The sequence below is a fragment of the Fundulus heteroclitus genome, chromosome 1 (assembly GCF_011125445.2).
Source record: "Fundulus heteroclitus isolate FHET01 chromosome 1, MU-UCD_Fhet_4.1, whole genome shotgun sequence".
Lineage (NCBI taxonomy): Eukaryota > Metazoa > Chordata > Actinopteri > Cyprinodontiformes > Fundulidae > Fundulus > Fundulus heteroclitus.
In genome coordinates, this window is record NC_046361.1 from 26,723,511 (window position 1) to 26,744,472 (window position 20,962).

The following is a 20,962-nucleotide window of genomic DNA, read 5'->3' on the forward strand; positions in this document are numbered from 1 at the left end:
TATTCTTTCTGTTCACACATTTTCAACATGGATGTCGTAGGGATGCAACAATCCACATTTTTTCACTTCCGATATCTGCTGATACCGATACTATTCCGACAGAGCTCTGTTTGCGTTAATGTTATCGTCATTGTTTTGTTTTGTAAGAGGCGGTTATAAACTCTTCTCTACTGGCAAGTATAATATGTACGAACGTAAACATGAGCGACGTTTACATGGACAAAAGTAATCGAAAGAAAGGGCCGATCGGAGTAAAAATGCGTCATGTAAACAAGCCAATTGGAATATTTTGATCTGATTAAGCTAAATCGGGATGAAATTGCAATCCAAATGAGAGGGGTGGTTTATGCCGATTGATAATCCGACTGGCATGCATGTAAATGCTGGTCAGGATCAAGTTATTCTGAATGTGGCAATCTGACCTGAGTGTGCATGTGTGCCTGACGTAAATGTGACGCATTTCTATGTTGAGTGGCGGAAATGAGTCGGGAAGCAAAACTGTCTGTGCTCCCAATACAACATTTCTGTTCGAAACATTAGAGCTCAAAATTGTTATTTATTCAATAACCTTTCAACCATTATTAGAGCTGGGGCAAGTCTATCATGAGCGCTCGGAAGACAACCAAACGCGTATATTACTGCTTTGTTTGTTTACTATTTTTTGTTGTTCAGCAAAGACAGAAGTTTTTCTTCTGTTTTTTTTATTTATTTTATTTTTTCTTTTAAAGGGAAATTTGAAACTGCGAATATCAGCGTGTTTATATTCTGAATAAAGCCAGGTGCACGTAAATGCATATTATAATTGGATTAATTGATTGTGTGCCCATATAAACGGTACAGTCCGATGTATTTTTTGTTTTTTAATCAGAATATATTTCAATCCAATCGTGATAGTTTCTACATGTAAACATAGCTATGTATAGGCCAAAAGGCAACTTGAGATGGGTTAAAGGTCAGAAAAGGAAGTCAGAAAAACAGAAATCACATTTAAAGAAAAAAATGCCATCCTGAAAACAAATGTGCAACTGTAAAGGTTTCAAACTGTGTATTAAATCCACGACAGATCACCAGAAAGGGTAAACTTCCCTGCTTTTAAAAATATTTTTAACCTCACTTTTAATCACTTCTGATTTGACTCTTTTATTTAATTCTTCTTTTTTTGGTCTTTTACACTCTAAATTGTAGGAATTTAAGATGCGTAAACCTACGGTGGCCCTGAGGTGCAAAGCGCTACAACAATAAGGAAAGCGCTACAACATTAATGAAAGCGCTACAACAATAAGGAAAGCGCTACAACATTTAGGAAAGCGCTACAACAATAAAGAAAGCAGTCCAACATTAACAAAAATATTACAACATTAACAAAAGCACTTCAACATTAACAAAAGCACTCCAACAATAACGAAAGCGCTGCAACATTTAGGAAAGCGCTACAACATTAACAAACCGGAAGAGGTACGTCCCAGTGGGAGACCTAAGAAATCGCTGATTGGACTACAGCTCGTTTTTACTTTTGAACCGAAAGTTATTCTGGCTTTACTGTGTTTTTAAAAACCATGAATGTTCTCGGTGATCCAAACCGTAAGATGCAGTCTAAAACGCCACTTAGTCTGTTTATAAGTTTCGCTTTTATTAATTATGCTTTTTTTTTTTTTTTACTACGTGCGCTGTGTTTCTGTACCTCAACGCTCTGGTCTGCTCCTCTCCCCTCCCTCCCCTCGGACCCAGGGGCTTTTATCAGCGGGAGCCTTATCACTACGTTTAATGTCTCTCCACTCCTACCAAAATGTCCTAATTAAAATCAATAGGAGAGTCCGTAGCTGTGTTTAATGCCATTTTCTTTTTAACGACACAGAACCAGAGGCGCTTCGGTGGGCGTGCTGCCTTGGCTTGAATTCAGGTGCGCAAAATTACGTTACATATAATTTAGGTGTGCACTTTTAAGGGTCATTTCAACAAGCTTGTAACATCAGGAGCTTCAGTTCAGACCCAATATTCATTCTCTTCCCTCTAAAGGACCCCTATACAGTCTTTATTTATGCTTTTCCCCCACTGTTATCCCTCGCGCGCAGCGCACCAGGGTAAAATAGAGCAGCTGCGGATCATGCGTAAAGACGCAGCGTGAACGACGCAGCCCTGTATGCTTTAAGGGTTACAGCTGAGGGGAAATGTTGGACCTTTTAGGCTTGATCAAACTCCGCCTCATTCACAAATGAGACCAACATGGATAGATTAATGATAAGCTGTAGTTTCATTATCAACTACGATAACATACAATCTGCTTCTGGGGGGGGGGGGGGGGGGGGGGGGTGATGGGCGTCTTTACGCATGAGCCGCAGCTGCTCTATTTTACCCTGGTGCGTTGCGCGCGAGGGATAACAGTGGGGGAAAAGCATAAATAAAGACTGTATAGGGCTCCTTTAGAGGGAAGAGAATGAATATTGGGTCTGAACTGAAGCTCCGATGTTACAAGCTTGTTGAAATGACCCTTAAAAGTGCACACCTAAATTATATGTAACGTAATTTTGCGCACCTGAATTCAAGCCAAGGCAGCACGCCCACCGAAGCGCCTCTGGTTCTGTGTCGTTAAAAAGAAAATAGCATGAAACACAGCTACGGACTCTCCTATTGATTTTAATTAGGACATTTTGGTAGGAGTGGAAAGACATTAAACGTAGTGATAAGGCTCCCGCTGATAAAAGCCCCTGGGTCCGAGGGGAGGGAGGGGAGAGGAGCAGACCAGAGCGTTGAGGTACAGAAACACAGCGCACGTAGTAAAAAAAAAAAAAGCATAATTAATAAAAGCGAAACTTATAAACAGACTAAGAGGCGTTTTATACTGCATCTTACGGTTTGGATCACCGAGAACATTCATGGTTTTAAAAAACACAGTAAAGCCAGAATAACTTTCGGTTCAAAAGTAAAAACGAGCTGTAGTCCAATCAGCGATTTCTTAGGTCTCCCACTGGGACGTACCTCTTCCGGTTTGTTAATGTTGTAGCGCTTTCCTAAATGTTGCAGCGCTTTCCTAAATGTTGTAGCGCTTTTGTTAATGTTGAAGTGATTTTGTTAATGTTGAAGTGATTTTGTTAATGTTGGAGTGCTTTCCTTAAAGTTGGAGTGCTTTCCGTATTGTTGTAGCGCTTTCATTAATGTTGGAGTGCTTTCCTTAAAGTTGTAGCGCTTTGCACCTCAGGGCCACCGTACCAGATGTAAAGTGCATTATAAATAAAATGTATTATTATTATTATTATTATTATTATTATCCTGTAACACAGATATAATGATAGGCGGAGATGACGTAATCTGTGACTCGTGAGTTCTGACCTCCGAGGCAAAAGGAACGCACCATCAATATATTGCTGGGAAACACCTAAAACCTGCTAAAGTTAGCATTTCTTATCTGTAAATTTTAAAACATTGCCAGTTTTTTAGCAAATTTGGCCAAAAGTAGCTCTTTAGACAGACCCCGGGTCTACCATAAACTCTCACCATTGCATCAAAAAAACTTGGCTTAGATGCAGCAGGGAGCGCTATGGCTCAAGCCTGCCATGAACCTGAAGTTGCAGGAACACCAGTTTAATATCTACATGGACTGAGAGTGGACATGTAACAGAAATATCTGGTTCGGTATGGACATATACCGAATGAATTCAGCGTTGTTTTGTACCCAGATATATGCAGAATGTTTGTATGGAACTAAGTGCCCAATGCCTCGTTCTGTAGCACAGCTTTAGGAAGCGATGCCTAAAGAAAACAGAGGACTCTCAGCTGTAAATAAATCATTTGGGGACATTCAGGGTTTTCATACAGTTACAGTGGAGAAAGAAAGGTCGACTGAACCAAAACTCTGTCTGCGTGAGCATCTTTCACCAGCAATAAGTCACTTTAGCTCGCTGTGCCCTTAATTAAATTACTCACCTGAAACGACATCAAGCTGAATTTAAATATCACTGGTACTGTAGAAAAATTAGCTGACATCCAAATAGCCACTTGTAACGCCCAATCAGCTCAAATCCCTTACATCACATAAGATACAAGCCTGATGAGAGGGTGTTAACTCCTAAGCAAAGTAAAAAAAAAAAAAAAAAAAATATTCCTTTGATTGAAGCATACTGAAAATATACCGGCTCATAAATTTAAATCCTGAATTCGTACTGAACTGAGAGGGTACTGACAAAGAAAAACGTCCCTTCTGGTTCAACTGAAATATCTAATGCTTACCGTATTTTTCGGTCCATAAGGCGCACCGGATTATAAGGTGCATTAAATATTCCTCCCAAGTGTGTAATATCTCTCCGCCCCTCCCAGTACACAGCTTTCTCCTGAGGGGGAGAGCTATACGTCTCTGTTGGGAGGACAGAGTAGTTAGACGACACTGCCCTGTTTCTAACATAAAGCCAAAATAAACATAACTTTTATATTGAATTAACTTGGTTTATTGTTTATTAGCGCATACTCCAGGCGTTGGCTGCCTTACATGAATGCTCTTCTAGTTTAGACATTACAGTCAGGCACTCTTGTAGACAGCTCATGGGTCTGGTCAGGTAGTGACACAGTGTACCGTAATGCTCTGAATATTCATTGAGCGGAGCGGCTTCGTTGCTAACCAAAGTCTTACTTACACATTTTCACTAATCTTGAGCGCATTGTACCACATTAAATCGGTCAGTAAGCACAACGGTAATCATATGGAAGGCACACCATCAATTTTTGCGAAGATTTAAGGATTTTAAGTACACGTTATAGTCCGAAATAATACTGTACATGGACAAGCTAAAGGGCCTCTCTTTGCTAATATTTTAATGTCAACCAAGCTGTTTGTCTTCAATGACAAAACAAATGTTTTTGGGGGAGTGCAGGAGAGACCATGATTCATGGTGGTGGTAGAATCATGCAGGGTTTGTTCTGCAGCCAGTGGTTCTGGTGCATCACAACAAGTAAAACATTTAAGGACCATCTGAAATTCCTTTAACTTTATTTCATAACGACAGCTGGATAATTGAATCTGCATCATAATTAGTTGTTCCTGCAAAACGATTATCTTAAAAGCAAATCAAAACTGGTTTTAGAACAGATTAAGCAAGCTAAAAAATTTCTGGGATTACCTCAACCCCCTTAAAACTTTACATACAACCAATTTATATGGAGCCCAAATGTTAAGGGAAGTAGTGAAACATCCACCCAGAAGCTTTTTCAGTGGATGGTGAGCAGCTTCTCTTCAACTTGCTGAGGGCCGTTTATCCAAGTGCAGAACTAGGTGGGGTGTATGCATATATTTGAGCCCGTTTGTCTAATTTTAAGCAGTTTTTATTCAGCAAAAATCCCCCAAATTCACACTTGTTTAGTCATTCCAACTTGAAAAAAAGAACGGTTCAAATGCATCATTAAATGCCTATAATTAGGAACATTTTTAGCAACTTCTGAACTCTATTTGTTTACGTTCACTGTTTAGTATCAGCCCATTATTGTCTCATTTAAGCAACATTACCAACTCCTTAACCGTTTAATTTTAATTAAATATCAAGTTGTGGTTGCTAAATATATTATGTGGCTTTTGTCCCATTATGAGCTGCGTAAATGGTACCGACCCTAAGTTAATCTTGTTTTGTTCTTTTAACATGCTTTTTCTGTTGTTGAACCGTGTCTATTTTAGGCTCTGGCTTCCCTTTCATCCTTTTTTCAGATTAAATTAAGATAATGTTGTCTCTCTGTTACGGTGGTGTTTCTAGAACCCCGTCTTGCTCACCCGCTTCCTCATTAATAGCCTCTGTCTTGTCTCTCTCTTCTCATTGCTGTTGCCTTTTTATTAGATTTACTGCTTTTTTTTTTTTTTTTTTTTTTTTTTTTTGCCATTCTCATAATGATCTGTGTGTTCTCCAGGCTAATGTTGAACTTCAGCCAGAGCACAATTTTGGCATGACGGTGACAGGAAGAACAAGAGGCCGGACTGGGCTGAAGGTGGTGCTCAGAGTTTCTGACCCAGATGCACGACAGCTAGAGGGAAACGTACAGGAGCTTAGAGATGAGATCCAGATCCAGGTACAGTGACTAGAAAATGCTGGGGGTGGGGGGGGACTTGTGTAAGGATTGTTCATCTTTCATCTCAGCACCAGTATTATAAATTATTTAAACCTGTTTTATGCACCGCTCTGCTTGTCGTCACAATGTTCCCCGCTGCTTTATGTTGAGAGCTCGCCTTTGTGACGGCAGAGTATTGAAAAGTGCGGAGGATCTTTGAAGAGATAACACTGCAGATTAGTGGAAGCTGAATGCATCCGGCTTCAGGCTTTAATAAACCAAGACATGTCACTAGTGCAGGAACATCAAAGGCTGCCGAAGGTCCTATAATAATTTAAGTTGCGACGCTCTGCTTTAATCAAGGTCTATGACAAGCTGCACATGCTTAATCCTCAAGTAGAAGCCGAGGAGATACTGATGGCTCCAAACTCGGCCCTCAAGCTCCAAACTAACAGGTGAGTTGTCTGCTCTTGTTGCACAATGTGTTTATTGCTTTATGAAAAGAAAAAGAAAAAAAACACAAAAGGGAATAGTTTATAACTCATAGAAACATGGTTTTGGTTGTTTCCTTTGTCTAACAGGGATGGGGTGGGTGTGCTCTCCTACCGGATGCTAGATTGCCCCGACCACCTCGTTGTTGCTCAAGTTGACAATAAGGGCTTCCTCTCATCAGGATCCCTCACCGGGATATCGTCTTTGCTCGTCACCTCGCAGGAGATTTTCGGCGTCAATCAAACTCTCATCCTCACTGTGAAGGTCAGCTCAGATTGAGATGAGATGCGTTTAGGATCTTGCTTTTTTCTTTTATATATAACTTGTTGCTCTCATGACTTCTACAGGTCTTAACGAGTCGTATAAAGTCTTAAAAATAATCATCTTTTTTCAGGTTTATTGTATTTTCATTATTTTTATAGAAGTAAGTTGGCTGCATTCATATATTTATTTGTAGTTTCTGACGAATTCAGGTGGTACGCTGTGAACTACATGCCCCATGATGCCGAGAAACTGGTGAAAGGTTTTTGGTGTCCGTTTAGAAAACTGCGATCAAAATGTTCCTCTGTCGTTCACCACCGGCTCTCTCATCATGGGTGTGAGAACCGTGACCCAAAACTGTACACGACTCCATTTTAAATGCCCACCTTTTGCAATAATCCAATTTAAAACTATGTGTGCATATACTGTGACATAAAACCGACACAGTTCCCCAGAAAAACACGGTAGAGAAAAAATAAAAAGCTACGGTAACCTGGTTGCATAATGGTGCACGCCTTTAGAAAATGACTTTTATTAAAAACACCTTTGATTCAGCGTTGTCATTACTGCAACCAGTCATGCTTTAGAAACTGGAGGAAAAACACAAACAATAAGAAAACCTGAATGTATTTTTTTCCATCAATTTTTTTAAAATACAAGCGATCAGGGATGCAAGCAACTCAGACAAAACACTGTCTCGTTCCAGCAGCTGCTACGTTTTATTCAAGGTTTCCAACATGTAACAATGCTATTGGTCAAAAGAAAGCTCACCTCCAGAGTTTAACACAAATTATTAGCTATCTGAAGGTAATTAGTCATGGATTAAAATATTTTAGTTTCTAAATATTCATTCAAGAGATGCTGCTGTGTTTACAGGCATTCAACCATTTCTTTTAAGCGTGACTCTAAAGGGTCACTACATTCAGATGTATATGAGATTTAGGATGCCAACTGCTTAAAGGTTTTTGGCCAAATCTAAAAGTCAGCCAAGGACGTTTTTAAAAGGGAGCGGTTAAAGTTAAAAGTCAGCTTTGGTGTGTTTTTTATCTATGCGTAAGTTATATTGTAAGCCAAGCATTTTTTTTCCTATAATTTATGTTGGTCTTTCAAAGCCAAAGTGGTATAAAAGCCATTCAACTTACCAAAATTTACAGATATCATGCGTCCTTTAATTAAACACTAAATGCTGACAAAACACGTTTTGGTTCAGTTTGTGTTTCATAGGGCTAAAAAAAAAGTGCAGAGCAGTGACCTTTTTATTAATAAAAAAACACTTAAACATTCACCCTGCTGTGAGCCTTTGCGTCACTTCTCTTTTTGTTCCCGAGCTTCTGAAATAAAAGCTGTCATTGACTGACGGCGCTCATCGATTGCAAAACCAACTCCTTCCTTGATTCCTCAGGTGGTTCCAGTGTCCTATGTGCGCTTCAGTACCAGTCCGCTGCTTCACACGCTCACCAGAGAGGGCCTGAACGCCTTTCCTCTGGGAACACTGCTCACGTTCACTGTCCACTTCCACGCTGGCACTGGAGAGGCCCTGCACAGCTCAAACTCCCAACTTGCATTTTCTACAAACAGGTCAGTCGACTCTTCCCTTGACGTCCTAAATTAAAGATTTCAGGCGAAGTTTAAGGAATTGTTTTAGTGCGGAAGCCAGAGAAAATCCCATGATTGCAGAATATTACAAATGTCGACAAGCTATAACCTTCCTACATCTGGTGTTCACCTAAATCACCCAGTTATGTTTAGAAATAGTTTTTTTTTCACTGTTGTCTTTTAACATTTTTCATTATGCACTTGCATATGCACTATATACTGCCTTTTCTGTCTTTAAAGCACCATATTTCATCATGAAAATGGTATTTGCATCTATTTTAGATCTAAAGGCCACAGAGCATATCCAGAACCACTAGAAAACACAGGAGGGGGCAGGATGACTTTTAGTGTGCAGGGAAAGCAAACTGCAGGATTTCCTCTCTCTGAAATGAATTCTTTGTTGTGTAGCCGTCATTGCTGCAGCAGAGCAGAGGTTCAGCCTTCACAGCAAAGTTAAAATCGTCATGCTATGTTCCTCTAGCACATGGGTCACCAACATGGCGCCCGCGGGCACCAGGTAGCCCCCAAGGACCACATGTGGTGCCCTCAAGCCCGTTCTAAAACTACCACAACCCTCCAGAGAGCTGCACCTAAAATGTTATTTTAGTCTGTTACTTTACCTTTGTAATAATACTGGCATTTATATAGATTTAAAAATGAATATATAAAAACAAGCATTGCAAATATGTTTATTTTGAGCGCTGACTCTTCTAGTTCAAAGGTCAGTACTTGTAGCCCTTCGTGTGACACAGTAATGATGAAGTAGCTCTCATTTTCACAAAGGTTTGTGATCCCTACTCTAGCATATAGTTTACATGAGTTATGTAGGGAGCTCTTAGTTTGTTCCTGCTTCATTCTGTTAGAGCAGCTTGATAATGGGAAGAAAAGTCTGTATCACAAACGTTTTGACCAATAATGCCATCATAATTATGGAACAAAATGACTCGTTGAGTTTGGAAACGTTACTATATTTACAATAAACAAAATTTAAAGCCTGGGGTGTAGCTAATTAATCTTTTTAACACTAAGTTTTTGTGGTTGTTCAAAGCCCAAACTGAAATATCAATTATGGAGCCCTACAATCTGTTATGGTAAATGGCCTTTACTTGTGTAGTGCTTTATCAAGTCCTGAGGAAGCTTCACACTACATTTGGTCAATGACCCATTGGTACGCTGACGGTGGTGAGCTATGTTTGTAGCCACAGCTGCCCTGGGGCAGACTGACAGGAGCGGCGCTGTCATCCAATCAGCACCACCGGGCCTCTGACCACCAGCAGCAGGCAAAGCGGGTGAAGTGTCTGGCCCAAGGACACAACGAATGAGACGATTGGAGCAGGGATTTGAACTGGCAACCCGCCAGTTGGAGTACAAACTCACTGATCTTATGCCATCGTCGCCCCTTTGTTGTCATTTTCATTCTGTCACAGATTAATCCCAACAAGATTATTTAGCTTTTATAATAAGGCGCCATTCCTCCTTTTAATATTTTCCTGTTTAAGGTTACGGAGTAGATGAGTATTTGTAACTGTAAAGAATTCACCGCACCCAGCTGTGGCCCTCCCACTTCTTTCCCCTGGAGAAGCGGCCTTCTTTAATTGATGACTTCTTAAGTCAGAAAAGACTCTTGAGGCAGAAACTGTACTTTAACACATTTAATCTAAACGAGCCAGAGGAATGGTACAGCTTCAGTACTGCACTCTTATATTGATCACAATGTAGGAAAAGGGTAAAATCAGGAAGTGAGAGCGCCAGGCTGTTGGTCACAAGAGCTTGAATGGATCAGCAGGGACACGCCCCCCACAGGCGTGGTCCGTCCCTCCGTTGTCGTCTTTGGGAGACGTGTCACTGTTAGACTGAAACAGCATCGACTCCAGGATTTATCCACATGTCCGTTTGTTTACCTATGCCACATCTGTGACGTCCTCAGGCCTGTGAGTTATCTGCTGTTTCCCAGTAACTCCTTTCTGCAGCTCCAGCATCTGTAATATAATCTCTAACATAATGTTAAATGGATTGTTTTATAACTTGAGTCATCTTGTCCGGGGCAGAGCGCACTCCCTACCAGTTTATCATGTTTGCGCTAATTCCTCACGCCTTATCTTGATTCTCTGTTTGAAAAACGTGGAACAGGAATTTTTTACTCGTGCCTCCTTTAACACAAGTTCCTTGCAAGAGTACTTAAACCTCTGGAGCTCAGTCAGACTTTGTCACATTAGAATCACAAAATGTGTTTTTTGTGATGGGCTAACACAAGGTAGGGCAGGATTGTAAAGGGCAAAGATTGTTTGAATTAGGGCTGAACGATTTTGGAAAATAATCTAATTGCGATTTTTTTCTTTTTCTTAATATTGCGATTTAATGCGATTTTTTTTTTTTTTTCCCCCCGGTTTAATTTATCATGTCTTTTTAAATATATACAAACAACAAATCATTTTGTTTCCTCGCCGTGCGGATTAGGTGCTAAAAGACCCGCAGCGTCTAAACTCATAGCAGAAATGATTGCGTTCTGCCTACGATATATTTCAACCAAAATTGCAATTTTGACTTTTTTCTGCGTTAACCACAAGCAACAAAAATGGCGTCTAAATAAAGACATTTGTAAACAAGGACTATTCAAAACAAGAACTTTTAATGTTTTTATTAATCAGAATATTATTCAAGAGAACAGCTTTTAGTTGATTTGGACATCAATCCTTGTTGAACATAAAGTCCAACCAACAAGCAAGTCTATGTATTAAACTGATTTACCTGTACTTAATGCTATGTATGATTATATAAACTCTAAAACAAGCAATAAAATTAGATTATCTCACTGCTGCAACCGTCTTCCCTTCCATGTGGAGGCAAACCCACTTTAAACATTTTACCAACACCTAATGGACGTGTATAATTCCCTAATTGTTACATAGCCAAAAAATTGCAGACTCTGCGATTTGGAAATTGCGTTTTTTTAAATCGCGATTATATTGAAAATGTGATTAATTGTTCAGCCCTAGTTTGAATGTTTTTCATTGAGCTGCTCTAGTCTAAACCTTTTGGCCTGTATGCCAAGTGCTATTTGTGGTGGAAAACAAAGATTGCATATTACGCTAAACACCCAATAAATATGGTTATGGAAGTCTTAGAGTGCGGAGGATGCTTTTCTTCAACAGGTGATGAGAATAGAGTGGAAGAACTATCGGCAGAAATTTCAGTCTCTAGATGTACAAAGCTGATGGATGAGCTCTACAGCTTTAACTACAGCAAAACATTTTTCTACAATGCATTAACATAGAACTGAATATTAATACACACCTCAGCCTAAAGATTTTGGTTTATAAAATTAAAAACCATACCTCTCCTTCTTTCTACTTTACTATTTTGCAGTACTTTATATCGGACTATAACATAAATGCTAATTGAAGTATTTGGTTGTGGCATGAGAAAGGGGCGTGAATACTTCAGCAAAGCATCGTATATCAGCAGTGGTGAGCGAACACCCTTCATGGTTGTTAAATGAGGAAATTATTCGTGTTGGGTAAACGTGCAGAATGGCCGGCCTCTTGCTGGAACTGAACTTTTTTTTTTTATGTTTTTGTCCTTACATAATTGTTTTACATCAGATTTTACAGAAGTCACGTGCACTTACACTCTGCAGCATGTGGCTCCTCATGCATAGAGTAGAAGAAATGTTAACCACCAGACACATTTGCATGCCGTCACTGTGGAAGCCAGAGGCCCCACGCTGACAGATTGTTCTGATGCTTTTGTTACTTCCTGAATACAATTAATTGTTAGCGAGCCAAAGCAGCTTTTCTTGTTAATGCCTTCAAGTTTAAAATTCCTGCATCAATACCTTTTTCACAAAACGTTTTTTTTTAAAGAAATGGATGCTGTTGATGCATATTAAGTAAGGTGAAGAAAAAACACACAAAACAGACCATCTCCGGCAATTTCTTTAAACAGCATTGTGTTCGATCAACCAGTACTACTGAAAACATCCATCAGCTTTATTTTATTGTTTTAATAGAAATGCACAGTTAAAATTTAAATATATTTCTTGATACTAGAAGTTATAGCTTTGACAGTAAGTTTGGTTTTCTAACAAAAGGCAAAACAAAAAAATTCCACTAGATACCAAAGGTTACTAAAATGACTGAGGGGTATCCGTAATTGCTAGAAAACTGAGTTTTGTAACCTTGCTCTCGTCTCTTGTTTGCGTAAAACATTATTCTGCTGATACTGATTTTAGCCAATTCTTATTTCTATATAAGAAAATCTTAAAAACAACTTTGAACATATTTCTTTCTAGGCCTGCTGGGTTTAACACGACTACAAAGTGACTGACTTAAAACTTTAACCCTCAAGTTATCCTCTTACCCAAGCATGTACATTTTGGTGTATTTTAGTTTTCAATATCTTATCCAATTTTAAGGCTTATTTCATGAAACATGGATTTCTTCATTTTCAATTAATTTGCATGCATGCCTATACACTTTGCTTTTTCAAATGAATACAGTTCTGCTAAATCCTATTGCCGAAGATTCTCACAATATTGCACTATTATGATACCTCGTCTTTGATAATAAAGGAAAGGAGGTTTTGAACGTGATTAACACCCCAAAATTATCTGGGGGCAGCACAGCCTCATCATGCAATGTTTGCTATCAAGGCCTTGATTCCTACTCGATGATAAGACAAGCATATGTCCACAAAAATGGTCTTTGTGTGTTCAGACTGATGTCAGAGTGCTCTGTACATGAGAATACATTATCTGTGTGAGGTTTGAGCCATCAAAGGCAAAAACAGTCTAAAAGACATTATATTCTGTGAGGAAAAATCGCATAAAAATACAATTAATACAAAATTGTCTATCTATGTTGAGTTGGAATAAATTGATATGTTGAAAGTGGGGAAAAATAATGAAACGAACCATTTTTAACTTCACTTTTTGAAAGGACCGTTTTGCAGCCAAAGTAATAAAAGCATCAATAATAATGTTTTATGTATGATTTTTCATTTATTATTCTCTTTTTATACCAAGATTTAAAGCTGTTTAATGTTTGGACATTGCATGAGATCTACATTCAGCCTTCAGCCTGTTGCGAAGCTTCATCCCATAAGCAGAAATGTACAAAGTTTCCCTTGTAGTTCTAATTCTGGGTGTTTTATTTTGATTTAACTTTTAAATCATAAGCTCCTTCTCTTTGACTTAAAAGGTTTTTGAATGTTTTCTGGTAGCTTATTTTTGACTTCGAGCATATTGCTGTTTTTAGATCAACTATATCTGTAAATTTTACCATTTTTGATTGTATAAATACTGGGTTAGTCTTTTCTAGATACCCGGTTTTGTTAATTATTCATATTTTTTAAGTATGCTTAATGAGTCTATTGCGGTTTTGTAATTGTTTCCCGAAATCTCACCGTAACTGAAATAGGGTGAAACTAAGGAATGGTAAACTTCACTCTTTACAGATATTAATATATGTAAATGACATATGCTCAATAACTTGGGGCTCAGTACTCACCCCTGGGGAACCCCACAAGCAATGGCCAAACTTCTTACTTCAAACATCTTAAATTAGCAATTAGCTTGGTTAGCTTCACAAAAATAATTTTAATGTGCATATTCTACGCAGGAATTTCCAACCCAGGTGGTGCTAGAGAGCTCAATGTGTCTCAGCCCACAGGCTTAAATCATTATTTGGGAATTTTATTTAAGTCTATTCCCATTTCACTGTTTATACAGAATCTGCTTATCCAGAGAGTCGTCCCACTCAGGGCATATTAAAAAAAAATAACCATGAACTTGCCTATTTTCAGACTGATAGGGAGGGGAAAATAGATGAAGAGAAAAAATGTGTGGGATTGTTAACCGAACAAGTTGTGATGAGCTTGGAGGACCGATTTCAGGTATTCTCTCACTCGGTATGCAGGTCAGAGGTAGAGATGCACCGATCCAGTTTTTTCCAATCCCATACCTGGGCTAAGCGTATCGGCCGATAACGATCCCATACTACTTTTCAATGAATAAACCGTGTACCTTGCTATGTGAGTGAAGTTATCAGGCTTAAAATAAACATTTTTAGAAACAGTTCTGCATGTTCTTTAGCATGGTGCTTATTTAAGTTTGTGGTGTTGAATTTACCAAACTTATCACACCCCTCGCAACTTTTGCATTGCAGATGCTGCCTGTTGCAGTCAGACTTGCTGGCGTATCAAGTTTGAAACTTGATACGCTCAGTCCGGCACTTGCTCCATGTTGCTCTGTTTGCTCATCACTAGCTATTGTGCGTAACCTCCATTGCAAACATAGCATAGAAGTGACTAAATCGCTGTAACTGTATTGCTGTGTGTGATATTAATGAAAAAGAATTACTGGATCGGTATCAATCACCCGATATCCGATCCAGCTAATTGGTCTAAAACGGAGCCGATATCCGATCTAGGTATCGGATCAGTGCATCTCTAGTCAGGGAGTCACAAGGAATGAAGGTTGCAGGTTACAGAATGCAGCTCTTTACTTTAAATTAACATTTCTATATACAGAACTGAATCCTAAATGCACAAAGGAGCACAGATCCTTCCTCCCAGCAGCTGTTAGACTTTATAACCATCACTTCTCCCAACAAACTCAATATCATGCCTGATGTTTTTACACAGCTTTTCCAATCTTTGAAATTGTCTGTTGGCATTTTTTATTAATAGATTTCAACTTTTTTCTTTAAATCACCCTACTCAATAGAACACTGTTTTTTGTTTTTTTATAACTAATACCTGTAAAGTATTTTTCTTATGTTCTAAATGTGCCCATTCTGGACAGTCTTTTATTCTTTTGTTTTTGTATTTTTTTTTATGCTTGCATGTCTCTATATGCTCCATTTGCCTTTCATTTTGCTGCTGGCACACCTGGATTTCCATACGGTGGGACAATAAAGGACATTCCTATACTATTTCTATTTTACTTTCCACAAAGAAAAGGTTGACAGCTCTAAAGAGAGAAGAGAATAGCTTTGCCTAACTCTTGAACTTTCCTGTTATCTGCTGTAGTCTTGCTCTCTGGCACACTGACTGAACTGCAGACATGTCTCGACATATTGTGGGAAACAGTTTCCTGTTAATTTACTTTTAATGCTTTTTGTGCTTCCACTGACTTGATTTTAAATGCCCATCTCTGAAAAAGGGTCAATTTGAGCCTTGTTCACTCAGTAACAGTGGCCACACCAAAGAGTGTTGGCACAGTAACCTGGTAGAAAGCAGCTTGTTGCATTAAATATGAGAAAAACAGTGTTTTTTTTCTTGTTGTTTACATTGATTTTATTTTTTTGGTTTATGAGCAAATATGAGAAAAACATTTTTTTGTTGTTTACATTTATTTATTTTTGGTTTATGAGCAACCGGTCATCTGTCTAACTAAAAATTGTCTGATTTTGGTCCCCTGCAGATTTCTCATTACATTTCTCAATTATAATTAGTTATTTAACCAAATATCCTCTTTCAAACTGTTATTGCGGTGAGTTAGTTTGCAGACTGGCAAAGGCAGCTTAGCGGAGACCTGGTCTATTATTTACTCTTCAGTTGATTTATTAATTTATATATTAGTGATGCCACTGCACTTTCTAGTTTCTTCAGTAGTTGTTTGCAGCTGTTAAGGTCACAGCAGTGACTTTCATCAGCCTCTATGAGGAGGTAACAGCGTTCATTTTCCAAACTTCCTTTATTTTTTTGCCCCCCGACTGAGTGACCTAAATTAATACAAGTACTGGGCACAGAGGAGAGTTGCTGCTCTTTCAGGGAGGCGACTCCCTGCTTCATTTTGCTCAATAAATGGATTCTTTGATATTGTTTCCAAGTTCTTGAGATAATTTTAGAGCCAAAGTAGCAAACTCGGTTGTAAAGTCCTGATGGTGTGGGAACGGTGAATACTGGCCTGTAATTAACTCCTACAGAGTCTCCAAGGGACCAATTGGGTTCAATATCTGAGGTTTAAGCAGTTTTGATGTTTTGAGAAACGAGACTTTATGAGAAAATAGCCGATAGATGTTTATTTATTTTGCTTAGTTTAACAAGTAGCTTGAAATACACACTCATGTTCACTTTACTGGAACTATGACCTACCGTCTTTGTTACCATTGACCTGTGGCTGTGCGTTTTTCTCCCAGGGATGATCTGGTGCAGCTTGGAGTCGGCCCCAACAACCACTCACTGGCAGTGAGGACCGTCAATGTCGGCCTCACTCTTCTTGCCGTGTGGGACAGTGACAACATGGGTGTGGCGGACTACGTTCCACTTCCTGTTGAGCATGCCATTCGCATGGACGAAGCCAACAAGCTGGTTGTGGGCGACGTGGTCTGCTTCCAGGCCAAGCTAACAAACCCAGATGGTGAGTGGTGTACAAAGTGCCCCAAAACATTTTGTACAAAAAAGTACATTTAGAAAGTTTCTATATTTATGTCTGGCCCCTATGTTTCTATCATCTGCTTTTGTAATGGCACCATCTTTTTTTCAGCTTCATTTATTTTCTAAATTCCCCCCCCCCCCCCCCCCCCCCCCCACATTTTTTTATTCTTAGTTTATAACTCTTTTACTCTGGATTCTCATTTACTACCCAATATTTGCGCTTTCCTGCCTTCTTTAGGTGCTTCTGGTACGTGGAGTTCCTCTACAAGTGGTGTTCTGCAGGTGGACCCTAAAAGCGGGGCAGCTGTGGCCAGAGACTCTGGGACGGTTACTGTGTACTATGAAATACCCGGCGTTTTGAAAACATACAGAGAGGTTAGTTATGTCTTTATTCTCCTTCATTAACATGCAGTTTGATAAAGCAGATATAATCCACTCCTGAGGCCTTTTTATGTTGTATTTACATGCATGATGAATGAGATGCAACAAACTAACCTTTTTTTTATAATTCTGTGAACCGCACAACTTTGTTTTTTTTTTTTTAGTTTACTGGAGATTTATGCAGCGTTCTTCATTTAGCAATGCAGTTGTATTTATTTATTTAGCGCCAATATACAATACATGTTATCTCAAGGCACTTTACAAAGTCAGATTCAAAATTAAATCATAAATCGTAAATTATATCCGTTTATAGGGCATCAAGAACAAAGTTTAGTGGACACATTGCTCCTCTTAACTCAAACAGGACTGTGAACATGGGATTAAGCTCCTGTGTCTTCATTTTCAACCTTTTTATGCCACCTTCTTGTGAATTCAACTTAACCTGTGATTTTTTAGATGCATACATTAGCAAAACACTTGTTGAGATGATGTGTTGAGATTTTATCAAAGAGCTCACAATACTTCCAGCTTGTTAGTTAGTGACAATATGTGTCATTGTGTGAAGCGAGATTAATACAAGAAGTGGTTAAGCTGAACAATTAATCGCAATTTCAATATAATCGCAATTTTAAAGAACGCTATTTTCAAATCGCAGAGGTCTACAATTTTTGGCAATGTAACTATTAAATGGTGAGACACGTCCTTTTGCTGTTGTTAATATGTTTAAAGTGGGTTTGGCTCCACATGGAAGGGAAGAGAGTTGCAGCAGTGAGCTAATCTAATTTTATTATTTGTTTTAGAGTTTATGTAATCATACTGTATTTCACAGAAACTTTCAGCAATCTCACCATAGCATTAAGTATGATCAAACTGATTAATACATAGACTTGTTTGTTGGTTTCACAAGGATTTATGTCCAATTCAACAAGATATTCTCTTAAATAATAATATTCAGATTAATAATATTACTTGTTTTAAACATCTTTACCTACAGGCCATTTTTGTTGCTTGTGGTTAATGCAGAGAAAAGTAAAAATTAAAGCACAATTATGGTTGAAATATATCGCAGTATAGATTTTTGCCAAATTCGTACAGCCCTAATATGTTTAAAAAGACATGATAAATTAAACTGAAAATAAATAATTGCATTAAATCGCAATATTAAGATAAAAAAATCGCTATTAGATTTTTTCCAAAATCGTTCAGCCCTATTTTAGATACAGTAAGATTAAATGGATGCAGTGGACCCATTCTGTCAATTTGTAACCTCATTTCTTCTACCTAAATGTTCCCATTTTGTTTCAAACTCCTTAGATGTTTCCACCCTTGGAAGAAGCCAATTCACACCCACATGTAGCAGTTTATTTCTCTTAATAGTCAATAATTGAAATTAAATAATGAAAATAGAATGGCAGTGATTTGTTTTTTAAATTAAAACCTCTTGGGTTACACATTAATACCACTAACTATAATATGACAGTAAACATCCAGTTGGTCGACTGTATTTTTTTCTGTTTGTTACTCTGTAGGTAATCGTGGAAGCACCGTCTAGAACGGCAGCAATGGCTCAACCGTCCCTCGTCAGGTCTGGAAAGGAGGCAAAGGTTCTACTTACGACCAGAGAGAAAGGAACCAACCTCATCGGTGAGGATATTTTAAAACGCACTGGTTTAGAATTAGTAAAATAATCCATGTGCAAGGAAGGGGGGTTTCTTACTGAAATGTTGCTGATTTTAGATCATGTTTTGCGGCAAGTGAATCTAAATTAGGGGTGTCCAAAGTGCTGCCGATTTACAGCCCTTGGAATGACCCCAATCTGGCTCGCCTGCACAGGTGCTTGATGCAGATGGTCACTTTTAGAATGAGATTTTTTTTACCGGAAATTAAAATCTTAAAATATCTGATTTTGGGTACAGCAAAAAGTACTTTTTTGCTGTTTGCTTTTATTTTAATTTAATAGTAAAAATGATCAAAACTTTGCTGAGGCACTCCAAAGTGGCAAGTAGCAAACTGTTCTTTTTACTGAGCCACAAGAATCTTTTTTTTTTTGTTCTGGACAAAAGCGGAAAACAATCACAAAAAAACAGGAAAAATCAAAAATGAAACTTTCTTTTTTTCCTTGTCCATGTGCAATAAACTTTATTTTTCTGATCAGTATGACTTTGAGATCTCCTTACAGAAAAAAAAAATGCTATAAATCTACTTTGGTATAAAAACAGATTTTTATGGCTCTGACCAACTTTCAGCGTAAAGGTTTTGACCCCCGTGGCAAAAACTTTGGACACCTCTGACCTAGACGTTCAGATATGTTTCCACTTAGGCTGTAAACACTGTTAAAATGTGACGGACAAAATAGAATCTATAACTGATCATCTTATCTAAAGTAATAAATAAAAAAGCTAGTGTAATTATTTTAAATTTTTATCCATGTGGGTAAGGAAGATGTTTTAGCTTTTAATTCTGCTTTACTCTCTAGGAAGCTGCTCACCTGCCCAGATAGAAGCCATTACAAAGCTTCAGCCAGAGAAATGTGTAAGCTGCCATCTGAGCTTCACCAGCGACACCATCGACTTCTCTGCCAGCGACGTCTTCAAAACGCACACGAGCTTCGACTCCAGCATCGGTAAGACTCGTCTGAATTCAGGTCAGGCAGTAGGCTCATGACCAGAGAAGCTTGTAAACGCGCTGTGAGCATTTTACGCCGTTGATTAACTCCACAAAAAGGACACATTTTGATACATTTGAACACATTTTACATATGAAGCCATTGTTGTTTGTTTCAGGCTAATAGGCTTTCACAGAAAGTCCAAATCTCTGGTTTTAATGTTGGTGATCCTTTTTTTTTTATTTGGCTTCTAACTGTGGTTTGAGATCGTTTTTAGAGGTTGATGCCCCGCACCAATTAAAGGCCATTGTTTGGCATTTACAGCATATTCTTGTTTTTAGTTTCTTGTTTTAAAAAACAATAAACTAAAAACAAGGAAAGGCTGTAAATGCCAAATATTTAATTCCAACTACATAATTTAAATTTCAATTTCAATTAAACACAATTTAATTAATTAAATTTAAATAAATGAAATACGATTTTACTGAATTGAATCTTCAAATCTAACCTAATCACTTATTTATTTATTTGGGATGGGGGGAAAAAACCATAACATCAATCAAGCCATTACTGGTGCACCTTTTTGTTTTCCTCTTAATTGTCTCTCCTGGGCTGTCCACATTTATTTCTTGTGGTTTTTCTTTTTTTTTTTAGTGTTGTGTAGAAAATAGAAATACGTTTAAATCTAGCTCAGTAACAGTGTTTATGTCTGTGCTCTTCATGAGAGCAGGGAAATACTGCTTACAAGGGCCTAATCGATACCTGCATTGCCCAAGGAATGAATTTAACAGAGGCCATAAAAGGTGTCCGAGTGATGCATCGAACTGTGGAGAGTCCATGTTGCTTGAAAGCACTGATGTAATTGTGTTTGGGGGTTTGGGACTCGCCCCAGTTGCTGGTTTATCACTGTTGGGATCCACTGTGGGTGGGCTGTGTCGTCCAATCCCACGGCTTCCCACTGACTTCCAAACTGTATCATTTGATTATGAAACTGGGGTTGGAGGTTAGAGCAAAGTGTTTACTTTGTGTTGTCAGCGAACCTTTTCACGTTGCAACATTAAGCTTTCATGCAGGTTCTTGGGCTTTTTATGCGATCGTTTGCAAGCTTGTGTAAAACTGAAGTGGAAGGAAAATAATACGCGGTTAGACGAACAAAAATCTGCAAACTGGGCTGTGAATCTTTATTCACACCCTGTTAGTTTAGGTGGACGGCCATGTTTGCAGCTG

The 20,962-nt window shown here is 38.5% G+C and overlaps 1 protein-coding gene across 2 annotated transcripts in view; it reads left to right on the forward strand.

The window, feature by feature from the left end:
* The window catches only part of nup210 (nucleoporin 210), a 55,493-nt gene that overhangs the window by 22,155 nt on the left and 12,376 nt on the right, over window positions 1-20,962 (forward strand). For both annotated transcript variants that reach the window (XM_036139272.1, XM_036139279.1), the window contains exons 28-35: window positions 5,884-6,042; window positions 6,385-6,476; window positions 6,603-6,777; window positions 8,177-8,352; window positions 16,512-16,732; window positions 16,988-17,124; window positions 18,660-18,774; window positions 19,607-19,753. In XM_036139272.1, coding sequence (XP_035995165.1) covers window positions 5,884-6,042; window positions 6,385-6,476; window positions 6,603-6,777; window positions 8,177-8,352; window positions 16,512-16,732; window positions 16,988-17,124; window positions 18,660-18,774; window positions 19,607-19,753 — 1,222 coding nt within the window. The remainder of the gene's footprint in view (window positions 1-5,883; window positions 6,043-6,384; window positions 6,477-6,602; window positions 6,778-8,176; window positions 8,353-16,511; window positions 16,733-16,987; window positions 17,125-18,659; window positions 18,775-19,606; window positions 19,754-20,962) is intronic.